The sequence below is a fragment of the Mycteria americana genome, chromosome 22 (assembly GCF_035582795.1).
Source record: "Mycteria americana isolate JAX WOST 10 ecotype Jacksonville Zoo and Gardens chromosome 22, USCA_MyAme_1.0, whole genome shotgun sequence".
Classification (NCBI taxonomy): Eukaryota; Metazoa; Chordata; class Aves; order Ciconiiformes; family Ciconiidae; genus Mycteria; species Mycteria americana.
In genome coordinates, this window is record NC_134386.1 from 6,004,323 (window position 1) to 6,030,252 (window position 25,930).

General features: G+C 62.6%; 3 protein-coding genes across 5 annotated transcripts; 2 read left to right on the top strand and 1 right to left on the bottom strand.

The window, feature by feature from the left end:
• Positions 1 to 1,121: 1,121 nt before the first annotated feature.
• KIF18B (kinesin family member 18B) lies at positions 1,122 to 13,271 on the top strand. 3 transcript variants are annotated; one of them, XM_075523073.1, is made up of 15 exons: positions 1,123 to 1,625; positions 4,332 to 4,489; positions 4,977 to 5,081; positions 5,350 to 5,460; positions 6,928 to 7,125; positions 7,348 to 7,524; positions 7,917 to 7,991; positions 8,111 to 8,223; positions 8,534 to 8,654; positions 8,917 to 9,032; positions 9,784 to 9,998; positions 10,772 to 11,312; positions 12,122 to 12,217; positions 12,413 to 12,483; positions 12,848 to 13,271. In XM_075523073.1, the coding sequence occupies exons 1-15, from the start codon at positions 1,229 to 1,231 to the stop codon at positions 12,961 to 12,963; spliced, it is 2,610 nt and encodes an 869-aa protein (XP_075379188.1). In that variant the 5' UTR covers positions 1,123 to 1,228; the 3' UTR covers positions 12,964 to 13,271. The 3 variants fall into 3 exon arrangements, 2 of the variants coding, with proteins under 2 accessions (XP_075379188.1, XP_075379187.1); XM_075523072.1 differs by having other exon boundaries at positions 1,124 to 1,625; positions 10,769 to 11,312; XR_012778636.1 differs by lacking the exon at positions 12,848 to 13,271 and having other exon boundaries at positions 1,122 to 1,625; positions 10,769 to 11,312; positions 12,030 to 12,217.
• Positions 13,272 to 16,790: 3,519 nt separating this feature from the next.
• On the top strand, positions 16,791 to 21,430 carry GFAP (glial fibrillary acidic protein). Its single transcript, XM_075522987.1, has 9 exons — positions 16,791 to 17,254; positions 17,960 to 18,020; positions 18,323 to 18,418; positions 18,488 to 18,649; positions 19,418 to 19,543; positions 19,755 to 19,975; positions 20,187 to 20,230; positions 20,971 to 21,056; positions 21,389 to 21,430. Exons 1-9 carry the CDS (start codon positions 16,791 to 16,793, stop codon positions 21,428 to 21,430), a joined length of 1,302 nt encoding a protein of 433 aa, XP_075379102.1.
• A 3,075-nt stretch (positions 21,431 to 24,505) lies between these two features.
• Positions 24,506 to 25,750, bottom strand: FAM187A (family with sequence similarity 187 member A). The gene has a single exon (XM_075522988.1). It carries the CDS (start codon positions 25,748 to 25,750, stop codon positions 24,506 to 24,508), a length of 1,245 nt encoding a protein of 414 aa, XP_075379103.1.
• Between the last annotated feature and the right edge of the window lie 180 nt (positions 25,751 to 25,930).

Sequence of the window (25,930 nt, forward strand, 5' to 3'; positions counted from 1 at the left end):
CCACCGGCCGCCTCCTGAGAGGCCGCGGCGGGGTCAGAGGACAGGAGCCGTTGGGGACGCGTGGGTGGCCCTGGGGACACGGCGCGGCGTGGGTGTCTTCCCCCAGGCCCCAGCAGGTCCCTGGTGCTTCTTTCTCAGCGCTAATTAACGGGGACGAGGCGGCCGCCGGGCAGCGGGGGCTCGTTAGGGCCGGGGCTGTCAGCTCTGAGCTGTGAGGAGAAGGCCGCCATTAAGGCCTGGTGTGGCTGCAGCCACCGCCCCGGCTGGCACCGGGGGGGGACCCCGGGCCCCTCAGGCCCCCCCCCCGAGCCCTTGGCTGGGCTCTCTCCGCCAGGCAGCGCCGGGGCCGCCGGTTCTCCCCGCCTCAGGGGGCCGCCCCGGGCCGGTGGCCACGGCAGGGGTGGGGATGGGGCAGGGGGTAAAGATGGCGGCCAGCCTGGGGCACGGCGGGACTACAACTCCCGTGGGGCACCGCGCGGGGCGGGTGGGGCGCGTGGTGCGGGGAGCCAATGGGAGGGGAGGCGGGGTGAGCGGCCAATCAGGAAAGGGGGCGTGGCTTGCCGGGACGTTTGAAAACGGAGCGGCGGAAGTGGCGGGTGAGTGGCGTTGGGGGCGTTGCGGGGAGGGGAGGGCAGATTCGGGGCGGATGGAGGGGCCGGGGCGGGGGTGCGGCGGTCCGGAGGGGTGGGCAGGGCTGGGGAGTACCCACAGGGGTGCTTGCAGGGTGTAGAGTTCGGGAGGAGGCGGTACGGGGGTCCGGGGGCGGTGGGAAGGGCCCAGGGCGGGGCAGAGTAGGGGCCCGGGGGGCTACAGGGGCCGGAAGGGGGGGCCATGGCTGTGGGGGGGCTATAGGGGCCTGAAGGGGGGACAGGGCTGTGGGGGGGCTATAGGGGCCTGAAGGGGGGACAGGGCTGTGGGGGGAATATAGGGGCCTGAGGAGGGGGGGGTCAGGGTGTGAGGGAGGCTGTGGGCGCCCGAAGGCGGTGTAGGGCTGTGAGAGGGGCTATAGGGGCCCCAAGGGGGTGTAGGGTCGTTGGGGAGGCTGTGGGGCCCCAAGGGGGTGTAGGGCCGTGGGGGGTTATGAGGGCGGCTAAGGGGGTACTGGGGGGGGTTACGATGGCAGAGTGTGGGAGCAGGGCCTGGGGTGGGGGTGTGAGGCCTTGCCCGGCCTCGGGCTCCCCCTCCACCGCTTCACCCCCCTGCTGACCCGTTCCCGTTCCCAGAGTGCATGAGGCCCCCGGGACATTCGAGCCCAGAGCCGTGTCCTCCAGCCAGCACCGTGCCCCCATCCCAGCTCCCCCCTGCCCCCATGGCGCTGGGCCCCCCGCCCGAGGAGGGCACCGTGGCCGTCATGGTGCGGGTGCGGCCCCCCGCCCCCTGTGAGCGAGAGCGGGCCGCGCACCCTGTCCTGCACGTCGTCGACCAGCACGTCCTCGTCTTTGACCCCGAGGGGCCCGGCGGCCCCCCTGGCAGCGTGCTGCCCGCCCGCGGGCCCAAGCACCAGGGCAAGGACCTGAAGTTCGTCTTCGACCGGGTTTTCGGGGAGGGGGCCACCCAGGAGGAGGTGTTCCAGCACACCACCCACGAGGTGTTGGACAGTGTCCTCAATGGCTACAACTGCTCCGGTAAGACCATGGCGAACGCCGTCAATCCCTGCAGGAGCTCCTGCCCCGTCTGCTCCCGGGCTGGATGGGCTCAGCGGAGCCGTGGGTTTAGTTTGGAAGCCCCCAAGCAGCTGGGGGGAGGGTGGGACACAACAGCAACACAGGAACAAATAGCCTTAAACTTGTTGGTAGCACCAAGCTCGGGCAATTGCAAGTGTGGTCAGGATGGGGATGTTCCTGACGTGGAATCTAATCTTGGCAGGTAAATGAGAGGAAGCGAAACATGGAGTGCTCTTATAGGATCACAGAATGGTTTGGGTTGGAAGGGACCTTGAAAAAGCATCCAGTCCAACCCCCTGCCTGTCACTGGATCAGGTTGCTCAGAGCCCCGTCCAACCTGACCCTGAACGCTTCCAACGACGGGGCAGCCACAACTTCTCTGGGCAACCTGTGCCAGTGCCTCACCACCCCATCGTAAAATATTTCTTCCTTATGTCCAATCTAAAGCTGCCCTCTGCCGGTTTAAAACCATTGCCCCCTGTCCTGTCGCTACAGGCCCTGGTAAAAAGTCTCTCTCTGTCTTTCTTGTAAGCCCTTTTTAATATTGAACGGCTGCAGTGAAGTCTGCCTGGAGCCTTCTCTTCTCCAGGCTGAACAACCCCAACTCTCTCAGCCTTTCTCCACAGCAGAGCTGTTCCAGCCCTTGGGTCATTTTCTGGATGCGCTCTGACAGGTCCATGCCTTTCTTGTACTGGGGTCCCCCAGAGCTGGACCAGGTGGGGTCTCATCCTCTCTCTTGTGGGAGAGGGTTTGTGGAGCAGGCGGGGAGAGACCTGGCCAGGCTGGAAGAGCAGACAAGCAAGAACAGTGTGAAATGTAACAAGATGATTACAAAGTCCTGCACCTGGGATGGAATAACGCAGGAGCCCAGTACAGGCTGGGATCTGTGTGACTGGGAGCAGCCTCGCTGGGAGGGACCCGGGGGTCCTGGTGGTCAACGACCTGAATGGGAGTCAGCAGTGTGCCGCGGCAGCAGCGAAGGCAAGGTGGATCTGGGGCTGCATCCACAGGGGCATTTCTAGCTCAGGTAGAGACGTGGTCGTCCTATGCAGTGCTGAGTCCAGCTCTGGTCCCCGCAAGTCAAGGAGGATGTGGCCAGAGTGGAGAGTTTCCAAAGGAAGGCCACGGAGATGATCCGAGGGCTGGAGAGCCTGCCCTAGGAGGAAAGGCTGAAGGAGTTGGGACTCTTCTCCCTGGAGAAGAGAAGACAAGACTTGGGGGGAACCTCATCAGTTTTTGAGTACTGAAAGGGCAGCTAGAGAGGGGATGGAGGCTCTCTTGTCGCAAGGAGAAGACACAGGGCAACAGACACGTGTTGCCCTGGGCGAGGTTTCACCTCAATATAAGGGACATCTTTTACGGTGAGAACATGCACCGGGACAGCCTTCCTGGGGACCTGGTGGAGTCTCCACGGCTGGAGGTGTTCGAGACCCCACTGGACGGGGTGCGAGATAATCTCATCGGGGCTCCCTTTCCCATGAAAGCTTGGACCAGATGATCTCTACAGGTCCCTCCCAGCCTGGGCTGTTCTGTGGTTCTGTGATAACGGGGGCAGCAACGGTGCTCGGCACCCTAGGAGACGTGATGTAGAGGATGGAGGTGGGCATTGGGGTAGAAAATGAGGCTGGGCAGGCACTTTCCAGGCATTTTGAGTGATGAGGATTGCTTGTTCCCAGCTCTCCTCGGGCAGGAAGGATGGGAAGAAATTAGGTGGATCCATGGCACAAAGAGCACCTTGGTTTCACCATCCCTTCCTAGCCCGAATCGCCGTGATGGGCAGAGCTTTGGGAGGATGCTGAGTTTTGGAGCGGGATCTGGGGTGAAGCAGACACACGCGTCTTGGGGTGCTTTGGGGGCTGCTGTGCCCCTCGCGAGCATCTCCCAGGCTGGCAGCGCCGTAAAGCCGGGTCTGAAAGCTCCTCGCCCGACACCGTTTGCAGGCTGTCAGCAGACAAGCGGCTTAACGAGCACATCACTTCTGCGAGGCAGGCGCTGAGCGGGAGACGACCGCTCTCCTGTCTAATCATGCGCCGGGCCGGGCACTGGGACCGGAGGATGCTATTCCTGGCTCTCCGGCATGCTCTGTGAGCCGCTGAAGGCTGCCTCTGTCACCGTGCCCACCTGGCAGGCATGTCTCGTGTCTCTATCTGCATAAAATAACTTCAGGATCCTCAAATGAGAGAGTCGCGAAGCACCGAGTGCTGCTAATGGGGAGAAGGGCTGAGGCTCTCTAGATTAGTGTGTCCTGCTCTGATGGTGATGCTTCAAAGAGGGTGTTGAAAGATGGGGGCGAAAAATGAGATGAATTACAAGGTCTGGAAGAAGAAACACCTTCTGGTGAGAGATGGGCGAACGGGGCTGCTCGGCTTGTTAAAGGGAAGGTTCAGGGGTGACTTGAGCGTGGCCTCCAAGCAAGTGATGGTTTGGGGATTCGTTCTGTCTCTGTCTGCTAAATTAGAGAGGCTGAAACGAGGAAAAAAAAATTGCACTAAAGGATAGTGCAGCCATCACGGAGGGTAATTAGCTTTGCCTTGTCTCCGCAAAGCCTGCGAGCGACCCCTGCCACAGGGGTTGCTGCGGGAAGCTCTCCTCTCCGGTGAGGAGCGGATGTTACGCTGCTTCTGTTAATTAATGATCGTTTTGACCATCCACCCTTTCTCCTCCCAGTGTTTGCCTATGGCGCGACGGGAGCAGGAAAAACCTACACCATGCTGGGCTCGGAGAAAAGCCCCGGCATCATGTACCTCACCATGGTGGAGCTGTACAAGAGGATCGAGGCCAGAAAGGAGGAGAAGAGCTGCGAGGTTCTAGTCTCCTACCAGGAGGTACGCTGCGGCCGAGCCGTGTCCCCTCCTGCCTCCGCGTCACTGTCGCTAAGATTTGGGGTCGATCCGGACCCTGTAGTGCCACCCTCGGGGTACCCGCTGCGCTGCCAGCTGTGCCCGGTGTCCCCAGGGCAGCCCTAGAGCCCGACTGGAAGCAGGCTCACCCACCCAGTTTGGTGAACTGGTGCCGCTGGTTTCTCCCATCTGGAGTCAGGGAATTTTCTCTTCCTTGCCGTGGCCGACATAGCAGTGAGGGCTTCCTGGCTGAAAGGGCTTTAGAGAAGCGGCGGCACAGTGACTTGCCAGTAAAGCCCTCCCGAGCTGTCCTCGGCACTTAGAGCCCTGTCAGCTGCTCTCGGTGTAACAAGGTCCCGGAGGTGGTGTTGGGGGGACACCAGGTTGTGTGTGACCCTGGGGTACAAAGCTCCTCTTCCTGCTCGCTGCCGGGGAACCAGACCTCAGCCTTACATCGAGTTCCCTGCTCCAGGTGTACAACGAACAGATTCACGACCTGCTGGAGCCCAAGGGCCCTCTGGCCATCCGGGAGGATCCCGAGAAAGGAGTCGTGGTTCAGGGTCTCTCCTTCCACCAGGTAGGTATAAAAATGGGCACAAGGTCTGGGCAACGCTGCACCTACACCAGTTCTGAAAGCGGATGCGTGTCCTGGGGACACGGGTGCGTGTGAAGACACGGGGGTGCTGTCTGCGGGGCTCCTGGCTGGCAGCAAACGTGACCCCGAGCTGAAATGAGCCCCACAGAGCTGTGGGATCTCTCGGCCTGAGTCGCCGTGGCTGCTTGGTGTGGGGCTGTGCCTGCATATGGGGCGCGCTGATACCTCCCCTCTGCTTGTCCTCTCCCAGCCCACGTCGGCAGAGCAGCTCCTGGAGATGTTGGCCAACGGCAACAAAAACCGGACGCAGCATCCCACTGATGCCAACGCCACCTCCTCCCGCTCGCATGCCATCTTCCAGGTGAGGGCTGGTGGTTGCGGTATCACTCGGGATCTGTGCCCAAAAGGGGGCTGGGGAGCAAGCCCGTGCCAGGACCGGCATTGCGGGGCTCCTGCCGCTGCTCCTGGTGTGCCACGGGGAAAATCAGGGTGGTCGTGACTCCAAAAAGAGAGGTACGGGGCTGGCCAGGCCGCTAGCCTGTGCTGCAGCAGGACAGCACGTACTGGTCGTGCTGGTAGCCATGTCTCCTGGACAGCCCCGTACTCCCAAGAGCTGAAATGTCACTTTGTGCTTTTGACTCTTGTCGACTTTGTGTGTGGGAGCCGTACCTAAAACCTGACCCAGAGCAAAGGGGGCCAATTATCGCTGGCTTCTGCTTGTGCCTCCCCCCAGGTGCCGCGGGCAGGCTGTCTCCTCCGTCGTGTTCCCCTCGGTACTGAGCTGGGAATTACGCTCCCCTGGGGGTTTGTAAACTTGTGTCGTCGTCCCCCGATTTCTCGGTGCTCTCCTACGCAAACCTGCCAGTTGATTTCAATTCCAGCCAGGCCCTTCCCCAAATTAGCAGGGCCGTCACGGCTGCGTGGGGAGACGGAGGACTCTGACTGTAATTTCACTCTGAACCTGGTGCCTTGCCCGTTACTGCTTGCAGGGGGGAAGTCCAGGTGTCTGGATGCTTTCCCAGCCGGCTTCCCAGCTGGGCTTGTCGGTGGGTGCTGGATTCCTGCCTGCCGTGAATCCATTAGCTGTGCTGGAAATCTGCCCTTCCCGCTGCTGGCTCAGCCTCCCAGCAGGCAAACCGTGGTCTGGTGAGGATGCAGGACCGGTTAGCGGCCTCCAGCACCTCTGCGGCACCTCCAGTCCATGCAGGAGTTGCTCCTGAGGTGTTACAGGGCAGTGGGGGAAGCGTTTGCTTCTCCTGGGAGATCTTTAGGGACGCAGAAGGGGAAGTTATGGAGCGAAGCTGCCAGGTGAGTCTCGGTGGCTGTGCCTCTCCTTGCCCGCACCAGCTGGGAACTGGGCTGGGCACTGAGAGCCCTGGGGGCACTGCGAGACTGCGTCTGGGAGCTTGCAGCCCCTGTTGGTGTCCGAGTTTGCTGGCAAAATCCACAGTTGGAGTCAGGGCTGGGGCTGCCGCCGTGCGTGAGCGCTTCCTGGGTCACACCAGGGCTCTGGGTTGGCGTGTTGCCCTTCGGGGACCCGACCAGCTGCACCCTGCTCGCTCACCAAGCGTAGGAGATGCTGATTATTTTCCATAGCTCTGTCACTTCTTGCGAGATCCCTTCCGTGGCTTTGCTACTCGTGTCATTGCCGAGTTTTTGGCTTCTTTTCTTGGCGCGCCGGGCTCCTCTTTTCCCCCTGCTCGATCTCGCAGCCTGTGTGATCCTCTTTGCCATCCTTTTATAAGCATTGAAACTGGCGATGCTGGCTCCAACCAGCAACCCTGCGTGCCTTGTTGAGCTGCAGCCTCACCGATCTCTGTCCTTGCAGATCTACGTGAAGCAGCAGGACCGCGTTGGCAGCCTCGCTCGGGATCTGCAGGTGGCCAAGATGAGCTTGATCGACCTGGCAGGCTCGGAGCGAGCTTCAGTCACCAACACCAAGGGAGAGCGGCTCCGGGAGGGTGCCAACATCAACCGCTCGCTGCTGGCCCTCATCAACGTCATCAATGCGCTGGCTGATGCAAAGGTAACGCTGTTCACGGGGCCCTGCTGGGCTCTGGCTCTCTGGGACGGGTGAATGTGAGGTGTGTCCTCCGGTGACGGTCCCGCCAGTGCAGTGAGGATGGCAGCCTGGGCTGGGCTCTGAGAGGTGCCATGGGATGAGCGTGGCCATCCCCTTGCAACACAGGATTCAGAGCTGAGTGCCCAACGGCCGAAAGCTGAGCAGACCCTTGATCTCTTGGTACAGAGCAAGAAAACCCATATCCCATACCGGGACAGCAAGCTCACGCGCTTGCTGAAGGACTCCATTGGCGGCAACTGCCGCACCATCATGATCGCTGCTGTGAGTCCCTCCGGGCTGGCCTACGAGGACACCTACAACACGCTCAAATATGCCAACCGGGCCAAGGAGATCAAGCTGTCGGTGAGGACCTTGCGTTGCGGCGGTGATCTGCCGCGTGTTTGGGAGCTGCTGGGGATGGGTGGGAAGGAGGCTGGTGCGTGGTGGGGTAGATTAGTGGGTGCCTCCCTTCTCCAGCTTGAGTTTTCCAGCTCTGGGCAGAAAGCAGCTGATGAAGCTGCAGACACTGTGTGCCCGGTCTTCTGCTAAAGCTCCTCAGCCCACAGCTCGGAAAGGCTCGTGACTGGGACAGCGGGTCCCTGAGCGCAGATCCTGTCCCCTGCAGCTGCCCCGGGGGCTCCCTGGGGACCCCGGAGCCTGGAGGAGGCCGAGTAGCTGCGCTGCTCCAGGGTTGGGAGAGGGGTACGTGCTGCCCCAGTGCTTCTTTAACCTCTTCCTCATCCCTGTCTCTGCAGCTGAAGAGCAACGTGCTCAGCTTCGACTGCCACGTTAGTAAATATGCTGTGGTCTGTGAGCAGCTGAAAGCAGAGGTGAGATGCTGGCGGGGAGGGCAGGACTCTGTCTTTAGCTGCGGTTTGCTTGGGATGCGGACCTCTGAGCTCCTGGGGGTCGTGAAACCGTCTGAGCAACAGATGACCTTTCCTCGTAGGTGGCAGATCTGCGGGCGAAGCTTCGCGCCTACGAGGATGCTGCCCGGGAGGCAGAGAACCGGGCGCCGGCGCTGCTGGCTCCCCTCACCTCGAGCCCAGCGGGGCTGCCCAGGTGAGGCTGGTGGGGAGGAGGGACAGAGCTTGGTGTGACCTCCTGGTGTGCCCCGTGTCAAGGAGCCTGCAGGGTTTTAGAGCACAGGTGTCTGTCAGAAGGCAGATGAGCTTCTCTGCTGGTGTGCACCATCATCTCGACTGTGGCTGGGTGTAGTTATGAACCTGATAGACCACAGCGTGCAAGCACCAAGGGAAGCCGGGTTGCAAAGGCCAAATCTTCTGTTTGATCCATCCCGGAACTTCTTATGCAAAATGATGGCTTCACCAGAGGATCTCTGGCTCAGTGGCTTCTTCTCTGGCTTCTATAGGGTGGAGGAAGCTGTCCCAAAGACTTGCTTGGCCCTGGATGATCAGAGGGAGAGTAATGGAGGGCAGCAGGAGCTGGAAGCTGGACAGCCTGTTCAGCTGCAGCTGGAATCAGAGGAGGAGGTGAGAGAAGGGGTGGGCAGCGTGGGAGGGCCTAGCATGACGAGGAGGGCCCAGAAGACGCTGGGGTGTTCCAATACCCCCGTGGGTACACTGGGCATGCTGGGAGGGGGCAGGAGCTCAGCTGGTCCGTGGGGTCCTGCTCAGCATGTGCCGGGCTGTGGATTGCTAGCGAAACCCCTTAACTTCCCAGCTAACGGGGAGTTTGGGGACCAAACTCAGCTCAAATATGGGCTAATCCTGGGCTTTTGGGTGATTGCTCCAGGCTCCAGAGGAAACGCCTCCCAGCAGCCCCAGAGCAACCCACCAGACAGATGTCCAGCTGGAACCGAAGAAACCAAGCCACCTTCTACAGGGGTTGTCCGGCAGCCAGAGAGAGACGTGAGTGTCCTCGTGCCATCCCCATGTGCCACTTCCTCTTGTTTGCCTATGGAGGACGGGTTGTCCACCCTCCTGTGTTGCATGTAGCCATCCCAGGGATGGTCTAGATGGATGTGGCACCAGGTCTTTGCTTGCAGATGACTGCCTGCCCTTTAAAATAAGGGATTTGGCTCCTGGGGATCTGATCCCATGGTATAATCTCTTATGGAAATGCCAGCGATGAAGGTTTCCAGGCACAGCAACTGTGTGAGCCTTAAGCGTGCGTTGTTAGTCCTGAAATTATCTCCATGAAGTCTTTCCTCCTGCCTCAGCTCCCCCAGGTCCTGCCCTGGCAGGGCTCCCATGGCACCATCTGCTGATGTCTCTGCCCCAAGCATCTTGGCAGAATGAACCTCTTTAGAGAGGTCTCTTGAGGGAGGCTGGCCTTGATGTGTGCCTGGATCTCTGTCTGCCTCTAGCCGAGCTAACGAGTGTCTGAGGCCGGCAAAAAGTCTGTGGATGCCGTTGGCTCTCTTGTAACCAACAGGTGAACACACAACTTGCAGCTCAGGTTCTCCAGTAAGAGATTTACAGCTTGGGTATCTCACAGCTTCAAAGTTTGCCTCTCTTCCCCCAAAACTCTGCTAACAGGCTCTGCCCCACTCGAAGAGGTGTCTCAGAGGTGATGCTGGTGGTGCTGAGCCTCTGGTACTGGTGATGCTGGCTCAAGCTCACCTGCAAACTGGTTCTTGGGTCTGTCTCTCTGTCCCAGGCTTGTAGCCGCTATCCTGAGTGTTGCCCGGAAGCAGTATTCCCTCCTGAAGGCTGCCAACCTCCTAACTCCTGACATGGTCGCTGAATTTGAGGAACTGGAGCGCCTGGCCCATCAGGAGGCTGGTGTAAGCCTGGAGCAAGCCACGGCTCCGAACGGACCCGCAGAGGTCAGCGCAGCCGCCCCAGCCCAGAGGATGCAGCAGGGCTGTGACGGTGAGGATTTGGATTTGGGACAGTCAGTGCTGTCCCCTCTCCTTTGTCTCAGCATGTGCTGGATGGGGGGGGGGGGCAGCTCCCAGCCGTGGGCACAGGGCAGAGAGACGAGTTTCTCCTGACGTGGTGGCCAGCGGGGCACGCCGAGAGCAGCTCCAGACTCACTTTGTAGAGCGATTCAGGCTAGCCAGCATCTCTGGCAGCCCAGGGCACGGCAGGAGCCGTGAGCAGCCCTCGTCCCCGGGGAGCTCAGCGTGTGTGTGCAAGTCAGCTGAAACGTGAGTGATATTTCTGCTCCAGGAGACCAAAGCAGCAGCTCTGATCCTCATTTTTTCTTGTCTTGTTTACTCCTCTACGGTACGTTTGCCCAAGTCAGCCCGGCTGTAGCCTCCCACCTGGCAGCCTGCATCTGACCAGGGCTGAGCTCTTCCTCCTCATCCTCAGTGCCGATGCACAAACCCGATAGCGAAGCTGTGGGCTCTGCAGACCCCGTTTTCTGGGGACACACCGGGCATTGCCACAGGGCACGTGCTTTGGGACCAGTCTGGTGCCTTCAGGCTGGCAAGGCGCAGGATTATTTGCGCTGGCTCTTGTCCTCTGGGTTTAACGCGGTTTGATGGAAACGCCCGCTGGCAAACGGCTGCCGTAGGGGCTCGCTGGGCACATCTCTGCTGAGCTGCGACGGGGGGCAGAGGGGGATGCCCCAGAATTTGGGGGTGCCCGGGAACTGCAGACAGGGAGGTGACTCTGTTTCTTCTCTGCTCCTTTAGCAGAGGCGTCTGTCGCCGTGCCCAGTGCCCCTGTGACGAGTGCCACCCTGCAATGCTTGCAGCAGCTCGCTCCGCTCTCCAGTCCCACGCCGCTGGCTCCCAGCCCAATTAAGAAGAGGAGGAGGTCTGAGATGAACAGCGCTTCCCAACTGGGAACTCCCCGCAGCCTCAAAACGCGGATGAAACGCCAGCGGAGAGGTGGCAAAGCCGCAGAGACTCCCAGGGCGACGCAGAGCCCAGGCACCCCCTGTCTCAGAGCAGCAGCCCAGGCACCCCCTGTCTCCCCGGTGCCATCGTGTTGCATCCCCAAAATCTGCCCGCTGACGGTCACCAAAAGCCGTGTGCCCCTGGCAATGTCGGCTGCCCAAAACCGCTGCGGCCTGCCTGCCCCGCCCACCCACGACATGAACGTGACTTTTGAGGTCTGCGAGGACAGCGGTTCACCTGGCGCGGCCAAGCCAGCTGCCTTCAGCGTGCCTGAATTCCCTGTCTGGGAGAACGTCCAGAGCCTCCTGAACAAGCAGGACGGTCACTTTGTGCCCAAGTAAGTGCCGCCCTGGATGGGTTACCTGTGTTTTTGGGGATCCCCCCTTCATGGTCTTGCTGTCTGGGCAAATCCTTTGTGGACCACTGCAGCTCTGCTAAGAGGGGAGAAGGGGCGGAAGGCACCCGGCCTGCAGACGGGCAGCCAGCGGGCCGAGCTCTTGTGTGAATCACTTGCAAAGATATAAAAAGCATTCCAAGAAAATCTTTTTCTCCTTCTCATTTTCCCTTTGGACATGGAGCAGCATCCTCCAGATGGCTTCTGGAGCCCCAAGTGCTGGTTGGGAGGCAGGTGGGGCATCGCTGCTCCTCCCAGGCAGGTTGGAGCGAGGGTCAGGACTGTGCAGTGGGGGGGTTTCCATTTGTTGGGTGGGGTTTTTGTGGTGGTTTTTTTTTTTATTGCTGGTGCTTCAAAGAGGCTCTGGCTTTTACAGAGCTGCGTGAATTTGTGTGACCGTCCAAAAACAGAGATCGGCTCGCCCTTGGTGATGCAGGACGCCCTTAGGTCTCCCTGTCTCCTCCTATAGCTCTAGGAAATGGTTCCTATAGAGGGTAAATGGGGAAACTGAGGTACGGGGGAACAGCCCGACCACCTTAGGGAGCAGCAGTACCTGGGCGGCTGCCACCTCCTGCACGGATCTCCTGAGGATTTATCCCTGTTTGAGGCATTTTCCCCTACAAAACCGGGCAGGTTTCCTGTGACTTCTGTTCCCTGCAGGTGGATGGCGTTGGCCCAGTTGCCTCCCAGCCTCGTGAGAGCAGGCAGTCAGGATCTGGCCCTGGCACTAACCCTCTCTTCCTTGGCTGCAGAGCCTGCGTCCCGGTGTTTGCCATGAAGGCTTCCTCCATCCCCAAGCCCTCCTCGGCCTCCAAAGCACCTGCGCAGAAGCGGAGGCGAGTGGAGAGGTGAGACAGCTGCCGGCACCCCGTGCCCCAGAGTGCAGGCAGCAAGGGCTGGCAGCGCCTGCCTGTGCTCCCCGCTGGGGCTCGAGCCCCCGTCCCTGCCTGCGTCACCTCCACCTCCCCTGTGACACCTGGGGACGATGGGGGGCCTCCGCCCTGAGCCTCGGGGGTTTAAAATGGCCCCTTTCTGTTTCACAGCACCAGTTCTCCCTCCCTGGGTGGGCTCCAGAGCAGCAGCCAGAAATCGGTGCAGCCCTCCCGCATCCCAGGTGAGCCCTGCACCCCTCCGCACCCAGCCGGGCCCCCGGGTACCCCCCCCCAGCATGATGGGCTGCGGGAGTGATCCCTGCCTCAGCGCAGGCCACAAACTGGTGCTGTGCCAGCCCCACTCCAGTTCGTGGGGGTAAAACACCTGAAATTGGGACGTTTGGTGGTGGTGGAAGACGCTGTTTGGGGTTTGCCGCTTGCTGGCTGCAGCCACAGCCCCGGGGAAGGGCAGGGGGTGCTTGGAGAGGGGTAGAAAGGAGGAGGGAGCTGGCAGTGCCTGGATCGCCGTCAGGAGGGGGGGGACCTGGGTTTGCTGCTTTTACCCAGGAGCTGCCTCATCATCTTCTCTCCCCTTTCCCTCCTCAGCACATCCTTCGGGCGCTCTCGCCTGGAAGGGCAGGAAGAGGACCACTAAAGAGCTCGAGGCACTCGGCCGCGCTCCCCCCACTCCCACCCCCCAGCCCATGAAGCTCTTATGCTGATGGCTCCACCGCCCAGGGTCCCTCCCAACGCCCAAACCCCGGTGCCAACCTTCTTTCTCTGGGAGCCCTATCCCCTCCTTCCTGGTCCCCTCAAGCCCTAAAGTCACCCCCACCCCCTCCTGCCCGGGATCCTGGCTGTGTCCCCCCTTGCGTGTACCCCCCCTCGGCGCAGCCCTGTGTGTTTCTGCAGCAGATGGATTATTGCTGTTCCCTCTCAGTCCCTCTCTAATCCGCGCCGGGGTGTCGAGTGCTAACAGATGGGTGATGCTAAGAAATAACACACGCTTTTAATAAATTCTTTCGTTTCAAACCAGAGGGGCGAGGGGAGACGTGCGGCTGTTTCTTCTCGCCTCCCCCTCGTGTGGGGAGCTGGGGTTGGGTAGCAGCTCCTGTCTGAGCGGGCCTGGAAAAGGCCCTTGCTCCTGGGGGTGGGCTCCATCGAGGCTTCTCTTCACCCCACATCTCCTGTCATCGTGGGGCCCCTGTGGGTGCCTTCTGCCCCCTTTGCTGTGCCTGGGGGCCCCTTGCCCAGTGTCCAAGGGTGCAGGCAAGGGGTGCTGGAGGCTGCCGGCTCTCCTGGCTCCTGCTGCTTTGCTTAGAGATGGGGGAGAGCGTTTCTGCGCTGTTTTCCTCTGCTAAACCCTGTCGCTGCCACTCCTGTCTCCTTGTCCCCCTGCCCCCCCCCCCCCCCCCCCCCAGCTCCCTATGCACCCCCAGTCCTGGGCAGAGAGCTCTGAGCATCCCTACCTGGGGCCTGTGGCTGTCCCCTAGCATCCCCATGGCCCCCTTACTGCCATGCCAGGTCACATCTGGGCACTGTGGCACAGCTGGTTGCCTGCACTAGCTCTTCGTAGCCACCCTCGAGGTGACCAAGCGTGGCAGGAGCAGCGTGGGGAGGGTGGACCCGGCTCTGGGTGTGCTGCTGTCCCACGGGGACCAGGGTCACCAGCTCCTCCTGCTCTACTTTCCTGCCTGGCAGCGGCAGATCTCGCCTTTGTCTTCTCAGAGGCTGGAAGCTTCTAATTAAAACTTCCAGCCCGCTCCCAGTTCATTTGTCTCATTAAGAGGGGGCCGGGGAGGAGGAGGGGGGAGAGCCCAGCTCTGCCTCCCTGCAGCCGCCGGCAGCGACAGCTTTCTGTGCTTTGATCCCGGCTGCGTAGGAGCTGGGAGAAAATAAATCTCTGGGGAGCGGTGCGGGGGCTCGTGCAGGACCCTGTGCCCCTGCTCTGTCCCCCCCGCCCTGCAAGGGCTGTGCACCCCAGGGGACTTTAGAAAGTCTACAGGGATGGAGGTCCCCTGTCACCATGGACTGTCACACGGCACCTGTCCTCAGGGATGTCACTGTTCTGGCAGGCTGGGGACACCAAGCGTCACGTATGGGGTACGTAGGTGCCACAAACCAGGCATTTCTGTGGGAAAAACCCCTGCCCGCTGCTGGTGACACCGGTTGGGACAGTCTGGGGGCCATGGAAACACCCAGCATGGGGACGGAGGGCTGGCTGGGGACAAGGAGCTTCTGGGGACTAAAGGGGGATGTGGCAGCAAAAGGCTGTCCCCGAGCGCTGCCCCGGTGCCACCAGTCCCACCCGTACGTCCCCACAGATTGCACCCACAGGGACAAGGCTGTTGCCACAACCCTCCCCAACTGGCCGCTGTCGGTGGCCCAGCGATGGTGGCCGTGGTCCAGCGGGGCCTGGCCTCGTGTCCCCGTCCCCGAGCGGGCAGGGAGCCTTTCCCGGCCATCGGCTGCCATCTAGCTGCCAGCCGGCGAGACCTGTCCCCATCCCTGTCCCCGCAGCATCCCCACCAGCACCCCAGGGAGCTCCCGCCCCTTGGCTGCGTCCCAGCCATCTCTCGGGGCACCCACCCCGATGCCACCGTGTGTCCCTTACGTCCCCGTGTCCCCAAAGCACCCCTGTCCCCTGCCCGGGCTGTCCCCAGGGCCTGGCCGTGCCCCAGTTTGTGGCCACGACGCCACGGCTCGGAGGGGACGGTGCCGGCGGTGGCCCCGTGCCCTTCCCCGCCGCCGTGCCCGGGTCCCTCCCCGCCTTTCCCGGCAGCGCCGAGCCCCGGCACAAAGGCCCCCACGGCTGCGCCGGGCAGCGCCAGCTCCGGCCCCGCACAAAGCCCCTTTCAGCCGCCCGGGGAAAGCCCCTGGCACCCGGCCCCTGCCCGGGGAGGGGTCCCGGCCCTCACTCCCCACCCCCCCCATGGGCCAACGGGGGGCGAAAGACCCCCCAAACTCGGCGCATGTGTGACCGCTGCCACGGCCGCGCACACGCAGCGTGGCCGTGGCGGGATCAGGCCCCCTCCCCAGCGGGGACGGGGACCCGGCGTCCTGAGCCCCGGCCAGGCTCCCGCGGCGACCGGCCAGCGCTTCTACAGACCCGCTGGGGTGGGAAGGACTTCGGAGGCTTCAGCCACTTAATTAGCAGCCTGCCTTAATTAGCAGCCCGCCTTAATTAGCAGCCTGCCCGCGCTGCCAGGCTGCCTGCAGAGCGCCTCGGCCCGCCGGGAGACGGGGCTTTGGCGGCGGGTGCTGAGCTGCCTGGGCCGGGGCTCGTCCGGGGGGACGCGACACGGGCAGCGTGGGTGCGTGTGCCCGTGCCCGTGCCCGTGTGCGTGTGCCCGTGCCCGTGCCCGTGTGCGCGTGCCCATGTGCGTGTGCCCGCCCATGTGCGTGTGCCCGTGCGCGCGTGCCCGTGCGCGTGTGCCCATGCGGGTGTGCGTGCGTGTCCGTAGCAGGATGGCCGTGCGTGTGCGTTGCGTGTACGTGGAAGGGCGGATGGGCGGTAGCTCTGTGCACGTGCACGCGCCTTCAGGGAAGGCAGCACGCGCGCGCGTGTCTGTGCACGCTCTGTGTGTGTACACGCGCACGTGCGAGGGTAGGCACGTGCGTGTGCGTTGCACATGGCGGGTGTGCGCGCACGGGCACGGAGGGATGGACGTGCACGTGCGTGTGCGTGTGGACGCGGGCCGACAGGCGCGTGCGTCTCTAGGTGCACGCGTGTGCGTGCATGTGGATGTGCGTGCGTGTGGCTGTACACGCACGCGTGCAGATGTGCACATGCAGGCGTGCGGGGGCCTCCTTATGGATGTGCGCACAGGGGGTGTGTGCGCACGGATCCGTACCAGCAGTGCGCACGGGGGGCGTGCACGGGGGGTGTGCACACGTATGCAGGGGGGTGTGCACGGGGGGTGGCCGTGCACACGCACACCCGAGCCTGCCCAGCGTCTCTGCCCTGAGCACCTCAAGAGGCTGCTGGGGCCAGGGGCGTCGTGGGGATGGATCCCTGGGGCGCGGATACAGCCCAGGCCCTTGCAGCGCACCCTATGACACCGCACCTGGCCTCGCACCCAGCACCCATGGCGCTCCACGGCCTTGCACCCAGCACCCACGGTGCCCCACGGCCTCGCACCCAGCACCCACGGTGCCCCACGGCAATGCATCCAGCAGCCATGGTGCCCTGCAACGTTGCACCCAGTGCCTGTGGTGCCCCATGGCATTGCACCCAGCACCCACCCATTGGCTGCCCCACGGGTGCCCGTGGCCACCGCTCTGCCTCCCACCCTGGCATGTGCCCCAGGCCCCCCTGGGCCCTGGCAGTGCCTGCCGGGGGGGCAGGCAGTGGGCAGGGGGCCGTGCCGCGGCGCCCGGGCTGGGTGCCAGGGCGCATCCGCCCCTGCCGGGTGCCACAAAGGCCGGCTTTTGTGCCGGTCCTCTGGCTCCCTGGCTGGCGGCCAGCGCCGGGGCGGCCGGCGGGGCTGGGGGCCCCCAGGCTCCATAAAACGCCCCGGGCCGGGCACATTGCACTCACCCCTTCGGCATGGAGAGCCAGCGGCTGTCCTACGGCCGCCGCTTCGGCCCTGCCACCCCGGTGTACCGGGTGCTCCCCGCCAGCACCCCAGCCCGGCTCCGGGCCTCCCGCAGCACCCAGCCGGCTGCCCGCATGGGTGCCCGCCTGGGGTCGGGCAAGATGGACTTCTCGCTGGCCACAGCGCTCAACTCGGAGTTCAGGGAGACGCGCACCAACGAGAAGGTGGAGATGATGGAGCTCAACGACCGCTTCGCCAGCTACATCGAGAAGGTCCGGCTCCTGGAGCAGCAGAACAAGGTGCTGGTGGTGGAGCTGAACCAGGCGCGGGACCAGGAGCCCTCGCGTCTGGCCGACGTCTACCAGGAGGAGCTGCGTGACCTGCGGCATCACGTGGAGCAGTTGGCCACCGCCAAGGCCCGTCTGGAGATCGAGAGGGACAACCTCGCCGAGGACCTTGGCAGCCTCCAGCAGAAGTAAGGTGCTGCCCTGCTTGGGGTAGTCCTGGGGAACAAGGTGGCCACCAGGAGCAGGATGATGATGAGGACCAGGGTGGTGATGGGGACCGGGGTGGCCACCAGGAGCAGGGTGGCCCCAGGGACCAAGGTGGCTACCAGGACAGGATTGAGAGTGGCCACTGGGATGGGTGTCAGGGTGACTACCAGGACCAGGGTGGCTAGTGGAATGGGGACCAGGATGGCCACCAGGATGGTGATCAGGGTTGTCCTGCGGACCAGGGTGGTGATGGGGACCATGATGGTGACAAGGACCAGGGTGACCTCTGGGACCAGGATAGGGACCAGGGTGTCCCCAGGGATCAGGGTGGCCACTGAGACAGAGACCAGGGTGGCCACCAGGACCAGGGCAGCCCTGGAGACCGGGCACTGACGTGCACCAGGGTGGTGACGGGGACGTGGGTGGCAACAGGGGTCAGGGTGACCCCTGAGAACAGTGTGGGACGGTGGCGGGGGTGTGGGATGGGCACATGCACCGCCACGGGGTGTGGGTGCCGGTGGTGTGGGGCTGCGTTGACCCAGGGGGGTCCGTCCGTGGGGCTGAGAGTAATGAGTACCGGTGCCTAACGAGTACCGGTGCCTAACGAGTACCGGTGCCTAATGACTAAGGGTGCTGAAGGGGTAACGATGCCGAAGGAGTAACGGTGCCTCTCTGCTCCGGCGCAGGCTGCAGGACGAGGTGACCCTGCGGCTGGAGGCAGAGAGCAACCTGGCTGCCTACAGGCAGGTGAGGGCAGGGGCCGGATCCTGCATCCCCCGTCCTGCACCCCAGGGGCTCAGCCCCCAGCTCAGCCTCCCTCAGGGATGGGCAGGGATGGGCAAGGACAGGGCAGGGATGGGCAGGAGCAGGCAGTGAGGGACTGGGGTGTGCTGCGATGGGCAGGAGGGAGCAGAAAGAGGCAGGGTCGGGCAGAGATGGGCAGAAGGAGGCAGGGATGGGCAGGGGCGGGCAGGGCCGGGCGGCTCAGGAGGGAGCAGACCCGGGTGGCCAGCCCTGGGGACAGTCCCCCCTGTCCCCTGCGGTGGCAGGATGTGGATGCCGCTGCCTTGGCTCGCCTGGACCTGGAGCGGCGGGTGGGGACCCTGCAGGACGAGATCGCCTTTCTCCGCAAGGTCCACGAGGAGGTAACCCTGCTCGGGGGGGGGGGGTCCTGGGGCTCGGGGGGGCCGGGCTGACCCCCACTGTCCCCCCAGGAGCTGCGGGAGCTGCAGGAGCAGCTGGCCCGGCAGCGGGTGCACGTCGAGGTGGACGCGAGCAAGCCGGACCTGACGGCTGCCCTGCGCGACATCCGCAGCCAGTACGAGGCCATGGCCGCCAGCAACGTCCAGGAGACCGAGGAGTGGTACAAGTCTAAGGTGCGGTGGGAGCCGGCCACCCATCGGCTGGGTGGCCTGGCTGTCCCCTCCCAGGATGTCACCTTCTCAGGGCGGGGGCTGACCCCCCCGGGGCTGGGTGGCTCTGCTTGGTGGTAGCTGTCCCCTCCCGGCATGTCACCTTCTCGGGGCTGGGGTTGGCCCCGCTGGGGTTGGGTGCCTTTGCTCGGTGGCGGTTCAGGGGGCTCAGCATCCCCGCTGTCCCCGCTCATGTCCCGTGTCTTGGTTTGGTCCCCGTGGGGAGCAGGGATGTGACCCCAGTGGTGAGGCAGGTAGGCACGGGCCCTAAGGACTTGTGTTCACAGTGACAAGGCCCATGTGCACCATCCCACGGGAGCAGGGACGTGTCCCCTGTGACATCCCACAGCACCATCCCTCCCACCCGCAAAGCAAGGACATGTCCCCAGCAACACCTGCCATCAGGGATGTGTCCCATGTCCACTGTCCCACCAGCCCAAGAGAGCAGGGGCGTGCCTCCACGACACGTGCCATCAGCCACATGCCCCACATGCACTGTCCCTTCCAGCCACGAGAGCCGGGACATGTCCCCAGCACCACGTGCCGTTGGGGGCACATCCCGTGTGCGCTGTCCCTTCCTCCTGTGGGAGCTGGATGTGTCCCCATGACACGTGCTACTGGGACCACGTCCTTCCCATGGAGCAGAGCTGGGTCGTGTCCCCCCACCATGTGCCACCGGGACACATCCCTGCTTGCGTGGTCCCATCCCATGGCACGTGTCCCCCCTGCCAGTTTGCAGACCTGACGGACGCGGCCGCCCGGCACGCAGAGGCCCTGCGCGCAGCCAAGCAGGAGGCCAACGAGTACCGGCGCCAGCTCCAGGCCCTCACCTGCGACCTGGAGGCTCTGCGGGGTTCGGTAGGTGATGGCCGTGGGGTGCAAGGACATGGCCTCGGGGAGCTGCTACCACCACGGGGTTCCCTGGCACGGCAGTGGGGACCACCACCCAATGCTGGGGGAATGGTTGGTTGGTCCCCAAGGATGGGAGATGGATGGGCACCATGGAGAGCCCCTAGCTCCTGGGAGAAGGTGGCCATGGAGGGTGTCACCTCCTCTCGTGGCCCCCCAGAACGAGTCCCTGGAGAGGCAGCTGCGGGAGCTGGAGGAACGCTATGCCCTGGAGACAGCCGGCTACCAGGACACGGTGGTGCGGCTGGAGGAGGACATCCGCAGCCTCAAGGAGGAGATGGCCCGGCACCTGCAGGAGTACCAGGATCTGCTCAATGTCAAGCTGGCCCTCGACATCGAGATTGCCACGTACCGCAAGCTGCTGGAGGGCGAGGAGAGCAGGTGATGGCAGAGCAGGGGCTCCATCCTGCCCCCTCCCCCTCCCTGGCTGTGTCCCAAACCATCCCCAAGTCCTCGTGGTCCCTCTGGTGGGTCCGACCTGCTTGGGACCACCCTCCAGCCCTCCTGCCCCAGCCCTGGGCAGGGCTGAGCGGTGTGTGGGGCTGCAGCAGGACCCCGATGCTCTTCCCAACACCCCCCATTGCTCCTGCAGGATCACCATCCCCGTGCAGAGCTTCTCCAACTTGCAGATCCGAGGTGAGGCCGTGGCCATGCGTGGGGTGGGGGGGCTGGGATGGCACAAACAGGGGTGACTTCTGGGGGCTCAGTGGGAGGAGGCACCGTCGTGGCCATCCCTGCCCCATCCAGAGGGACCGGGAGGTTTTCCTGCAAATCTCAAGGAACCAGGACTCCTGGGTTCTCCCAAGACGGGGGGAGGAGTGTGCCATGGCCACACCCCCAAAGCCGAGCATGTCCCCAAGGCCAATGATGTCCCTAAGACTGACCGACCACATCGCCACGTCCCCAGTGCCAACCATATCCCCAAGGCCAATTGTGTCACCAGTGCCAACTGTGTCCCCAAGGACAACCCTGTCCCCAAGCCCAATCGCATCCCAAAACTACCCATGTCCCGTGGCCAACCACATGCCCAAGGCCAATGATGTCCACAGTGCCAGCTGTGTCCCCAAGGCTAATCACTTCCCAAAGCCAACCACATCCCCAAGGCCAACCACATCCCCAACCGCATCCCCAAGGCCAACCATGTCTCCAACTGCATCCGTAAGGCCAAGAATGTCCCCAACTACATCCCCAAGGCCAACCATGTCCCTGAAGCCAACAGTGTTCCTGCAGGTGGTCATGTCCCCAGGGCCACTGTCTCCCATGGTTCAGGGTTTTCCAGCCCAACCTATTCCCTTTGGGCCCCTCCACTTGAGTGTGGCTGGAGGAGCCATACCCCGGGCTCTACGTCACCGCCATGTCCTGCCCATGTGCCCTAGAGACCAGCCTGGACACTAAATCTGTGTCAGAAGCCCATGTGAAGAGGAGCATCGTGGTCAAAACTGTGGAGACCAGAGATGGAGAGGTAGGAAGTCCTCATCTGTGTCACCCATGCGGCCTCCCCTCCACCCCTGCCTCCCCATGGGGTGCCCCAAGGGGTTCACTCGTTGTGCACCTGGGGCCACCATCCCTCAGCCCCAGGAGCAGCCTGGGCAGGGAGCCGGTGATCCCAGTGCCCTGAGAGCACGGCATGAGCTGGCTCTGGACCACGATGGAGCTGAGCCTGGCAGCTCATAGACAAATCCGTCCCTGTCCCCATCCCCGTCCCTGTCCCCAAGCTTGTTCAGAACGCAGGCAGGCTCAGCCAGGGAGGGGAGCCCGAGCCCAGGGTGATGGCCCCTCTCCCTTTGTCTCCAGGTGATCAAGGAGTCCAAGCAGGAGCACAAGGAGGTGGTGTAGGGCGGGTGAGCTGCAGCAGCCGCACGCTTGTAGCCGTAGGTCCCGTCTGATGCTGCGAGGGAGCCCCATGGCCAGGCACGGGTCGCGGGAGGAGCTGGTGGTGCTTCGGCAGGGGGCATCTCCCTCCTGCCCACCCCTCGCCTCTCCCACATCGCCCTGTGCTCCAGGGACCGCTGTCCCTGTTCGGGGCTGGCTGCTGGCAAAGCACCCGTCCGGCGGGCAATACCCGGGGGAGGCGAGCGGTACGGGGCGGAGCTGTTACCCCGCCAGGATGCTGTTGCGTTCCCGTGCGCAGAGGGACCGGTGGTTTTGGGGCCGTGCCCGCGCTCGCCCTGGGCCTCCAGCTTGCCAATGCCCAGGGAGAGAGCCCGTCCTGTTTCAATCTCCATGCACTGGCTGGACAAGACGACGGTGCCAAGAGCATCTCTCCCTGCATCCCACCTTGCTGCCCTCTCTCCGGTCCGGGAGGCCACCCTGAAGCTCCCCAGTACCCCCAGGCCCTGAGCATCTTTGGGGGGGCTGCAGGGGACAAGGTAACAGCTGGCGAGGGACGTTTCCCCGTCACTGAGCATCAGGTGGGCTTAGCCAAGAGGTATGGGCAAGAGGAAGGGGAGGAGGGCGAGGCAGGGTGCTGTCGGGATGGTGTAAAAGGGTGATGAAATGGGGATAATGAGGGGTTCCTGGGGACCCTGGGGTGTCCAGGGTGGTTTGTGGGGCCGGAGCCGTGGTGGGCGCAGCAGGCTGGGTGGCCTCATGGGCTCCTCCTGGCACAGTGCCATGGGGCTGTCCTGACCCCCACTGGGTGTCCGCCACCAAGGTGTCCCCATCCCCATGGTGGGGAAAAACAGTCCCAAGGGGCTCGTGGCGAGGGGTGACCCAGGGCCGTGCGCCTGGCCCCTCGCCTGGGGGGGATCCCACGCAAGTGAAAATGGAGAGGAGGGGAGTGCACAGGAGGAGGAGGAGGATGTCGGGGCACCCACGGGTGCTCTCACAGCAGGAGGTGCCTCCCGTGACCCAGGAGTGATGGGGGAGGACAGACGGAGCCACTCTCATCCTGCCTGTCCCACCCAGGCTCACACTAAGAGCTGGGGGGCCAGGGCCCGGGGGCTGCCCCGTCACAGTCCCTGCCACGCATGGAGCCCAAGCCCACCCCCCCGGCATGGACATTCAAGACGGGGTTGGAAGAAATCCCTTGTCCTGGGCTCCACGTGGCCCTGTCCCCACATTCGTCTTCCCGTGCTCCCCCTGGACCAGCACATGCCACCGGCCCACCCGGGGCCATCGCCCAGCCCGGTGCTTGCCTGCAGCCCCGGTCCCCACCTTTGATTTAGCTACTGACCAGGAGTGAAACCTGCCCTGATGCCACCTAACATCGGAGCAACAACCCAGCAGTGCTTCTCGTACCCCGTAAGCCCTTTGGGATGAGCACACGGCATGCCACTCGGATGCCATCCCCCTCGTCCCCTCTGTCCCCCTCGTCCCCTGGCTCAGGTGCTGAGCACGCTTTGCAGCTACTGGCTCCAGAAAGGCCGTTCCTGGGGCAGGAGATGTTATAAGAGAAGACCTGGGTGCTGCCCAGGTTTGGCATCTGGGGTGGGATGGCGGTGGCCCGGGGGGCTCGGTCCCCTGCGAGCAGCCTCGGGCTGGAGCTTTGCAGCCCACGTCGCTACTGAATTAATGCACTAACGCCCGCGGCAGCTTGAGATGAGAAATAAAGCTAATGCAAGCGCTGTGCTTCCACTGTCGTGCCTGCAATCCACCTCTCCGCAGCCAGTGCCGTGGGTTATTTGGGGTTAGCCGGGGCGGCGAGGCCCTTTGGGAGCCCAAACCAGGCTCAAAGTTGCCGGGGGACGCAAGCTCAGCTCTGCACCCCGAGGCATGGCCAACGCTTCATGGGTCAACACCCGTAAGGAACTGCAACACAGGGGAGGCGGGTGCAGCAATGAGCCTCCTGGAGCCGGCAGCCAGGCAGTGGGGTGGGAGAGATCCCCTTCCTGGGAGGGAGGGAGGGGAAGCAGGGATCTGCTCGGGGGGTCTTCAGCCCCGAACCCAGCTCCTTCCCCGCACGAAGCCAGGAGGCATCGCCTGGGAAGCTCCTGGGATCTGCTGCAGCTGTCAGGCCTGATGGTGGATTTGAGATCCGGCACATCACCTACGTGGTTCAAGTGCCTGAGTATCGCTGGGACCCTCAGTGCTGCCCTCCTGGGCAGTGGGATTTCTCTTAGGAAAGCTGAAATCCCCAAGCCACGTCCTTGAAAAAAGGAGCAGAGGTGAGCCCCGTGGGGAAGTCCTGCTCCAGGCTGAGGAGCAAGCAAGTGGCCACCTAAACCCTGTAGAGATGCCATCCTCTTTGGCGGACATGCATAATAATTTTGTCAGGCATAAATATTGACTCACAAGTCTGTGCTGAGTCGGGCGAGTTAAAAAAAACCGCCAAAACCCAGAGACATTTCTGAAGAAAATCACCAGATTAATTCAAAAATTTCTTTTTTTTTTCTTCAAAAATGAAAAATGTTTAAACCAGAATTTTTAAAAATGGGTTTGCTCCAGCTAAGGAGCCCAAGGGAACATTGAATGTTTTGAAACGCTGGGGCACGCAAAGTTCTCAGCAATGAAAAGAAGTAAAAAAAAAAAAAAAAAAAAAGGATAAGAAAAGCAGGAATTAATTGGATTAAAATAGTTTGGTGGATCTTTTCAGCAGACTCTTAGAAAAACAGCTCTAATAAATCACTGATGTGGTTCGAGAACTCTGTAGAGCTTGGCCAGAAGATCTTGCAACAACTCCAAGTATTCTTTTGAAAAGGACTATATTGAGCTTAAAACCCCACCGCAAGCCAGCAGCAGAGCCAGGGACAAATTGTGGCAGTGTGAAATGCCCGCCTGTCCCTACTAAGCCGTACCAATCTGCAGCACGGGGTTTTCCACATCGGTCCTCACTGTCACGCTCTTGACCCAGAAGGGAATACGAGCAGGTGCTGGCAGCATTTTGATTTGTAATGGTCAGAACGTTGGAAATTTCTAATGGGAAGATGGTCCAAGGTGTAAGCGTGGCCTGCCGGGGCCGTGGCAGAGATGCTATGTCCTGGCAGGGCACCCGAACACCCGCCAGCAGCAGCGGCACACATGGATGATGATGAAGACGATGCTGATGAGGACGTAGCTCGTGCCGATGGCCTTGACGGCGTAGATTGTCTCGGGATCATTGAGCGTCCGCCTGCGCCGGTGCTGGTACATCACGCTGAGACGGAAGCCAGCCACCATCTTGCCCTCCCGCCAGCAGAAGTAGGTGCCTCTATCGCTGACCCGGACCCGCTGGATGTGCAGGTGGTTTCCGTGGTCGATGAAGACCCGCATGCTCTTGTTGACACCTACAAGGTAGCGGGAGCGGTAGAGCCGGATGGTGTCCTTGTCCCAGGCCACAGCATGCTCGGGACGGGCTCCTGGGCACATGATGATCAGGTCACTTCCAATGGGCTGCTTGTGAAACTGTGTGGGGACATGGGGCAGCCAGGGCTTCTCGCCCAGCTTGGAAATGACATTGGAGATGGCCTGCACGCCTTCCTCGGGGACCTCCTCCTTCGGGCAAGGGGCCAGGCAGCTTCGGATGGCCACCTCGGGTCTCCGGAGGCGGCCGGGGCGCTGGAAATGCGTGGGGACAGCCCTTGAGCCGCAGGACGTGACATTGGGCACGGCAGCACGATAGCGAGGGTGCAGCTGGTCACTCTGCACATAGCAGAGCCCGATCCGCCGCTGCTCACCTCTCACCCCACAGCGGTCGCATCTGGTCCAGTCCCAGAAGGTGGTGAAGAGGCTGAAGAGCTTCCCCGTGTAGTCATCCTGGATGTGCTGGCCTCTGTCCACAAAAGCCACCGTGATGTGCTTGGTGGGCTGCACGTCCACGTCGTAGCCATAAAAGAAGTCCCCTTTCTTCGTGCCGCACAGGTAGTGTCCCGAGTCCATCACTTGGGCTCGGAAGACGATGAGACTGAACATCCGGATACTGAAACGCTTCAGCACGTCGCTGCCCGCATGGATATGGCCCGAGTCGACAACCACGGTGCCGGCAAAGTCCGTCAGGACAGTGGTTTTGTGGCTGCCCATGTTCTTCTGGAAGTACCAGACGACAGAAGAGACCTCTTCGGGCTTGCAGTTGCAGGGGAGCTCGAAGGTCATGTCAGCCAAGTAAGCGGCGTTGTCGAACATCAGGAAAGAGGGACAAGCCATCCTCTTGAACACATCCCCTTTCTCTTCAATCACAAAAGCGTGGAGAACATCTACCAGACAGAGGAGAACGGCGGCTCCCAGCAGCCTCATCACCATCTCACCAGGGGGTCTCTGCAGTCAGCAGAACCAACCCAGCCACCGCGCCCTCAGCGGGGACGGCAGGAACCCACGCGTGGGGTTAGCAGTGCCAGCATGGGGCGGGGATGGTGCACACACCAGGTCACTTGCCAAAGATGGCGTCTGCAAACGACCCCCTGCCTGCAGTGCACGTGGCTG

Coding starts and splice junctions, on each gene's coding strand:
- KIF18B (XM_075523072.1), top strand. CDS start 1,229: ATGAGGCCCCCGGGACATTCGAGCCCAGAGCCGTGTCCTCCAGCCAGC. Junction 1,626..4,331: donor CAATGGCTACAACTGCTCCG/GTAAGACCATGG, acceptor TTCTCCTCCCAG/TGTTTGCCTATGGCGCGACG. Junction 5,461..6,927: donor GCTCGCATGCCATCTTCCAG/GTGAGGGCTGGT, acceptor CTGTCCTTGCAG/ATCTACGTGAAGCAGCAGGA.
- GFAP (XM_075522987.1), top strand. CDS start 16,791: ATGGAGAGCCAGCGGCTGTCCTACGGCCGCCGCTTCGGCCCTGCCACC. Junction 18,419..18,487: donor TCCGCAAGGTCCACGAGGAG/GTAACCCTGCTC, acceptor CTGTCCCCCCAG/GAGCTGCGGGAGCTGCAGGA. Junction 19,544..19,754: donor TGGAGGCTCTGCGGGGTTCG/GTAGGTGATGGC, acceptor GTGGCCCCCCAG/AACGAGTCCCTGGAGAGGCA.
- FAM187A (XM_075522988.1), bottom strand. CDS start 25,750: ATGGTGATGAGGCTGCTGGGAGCCGCCGTTCTCCTCTGTCTGGTAGAT.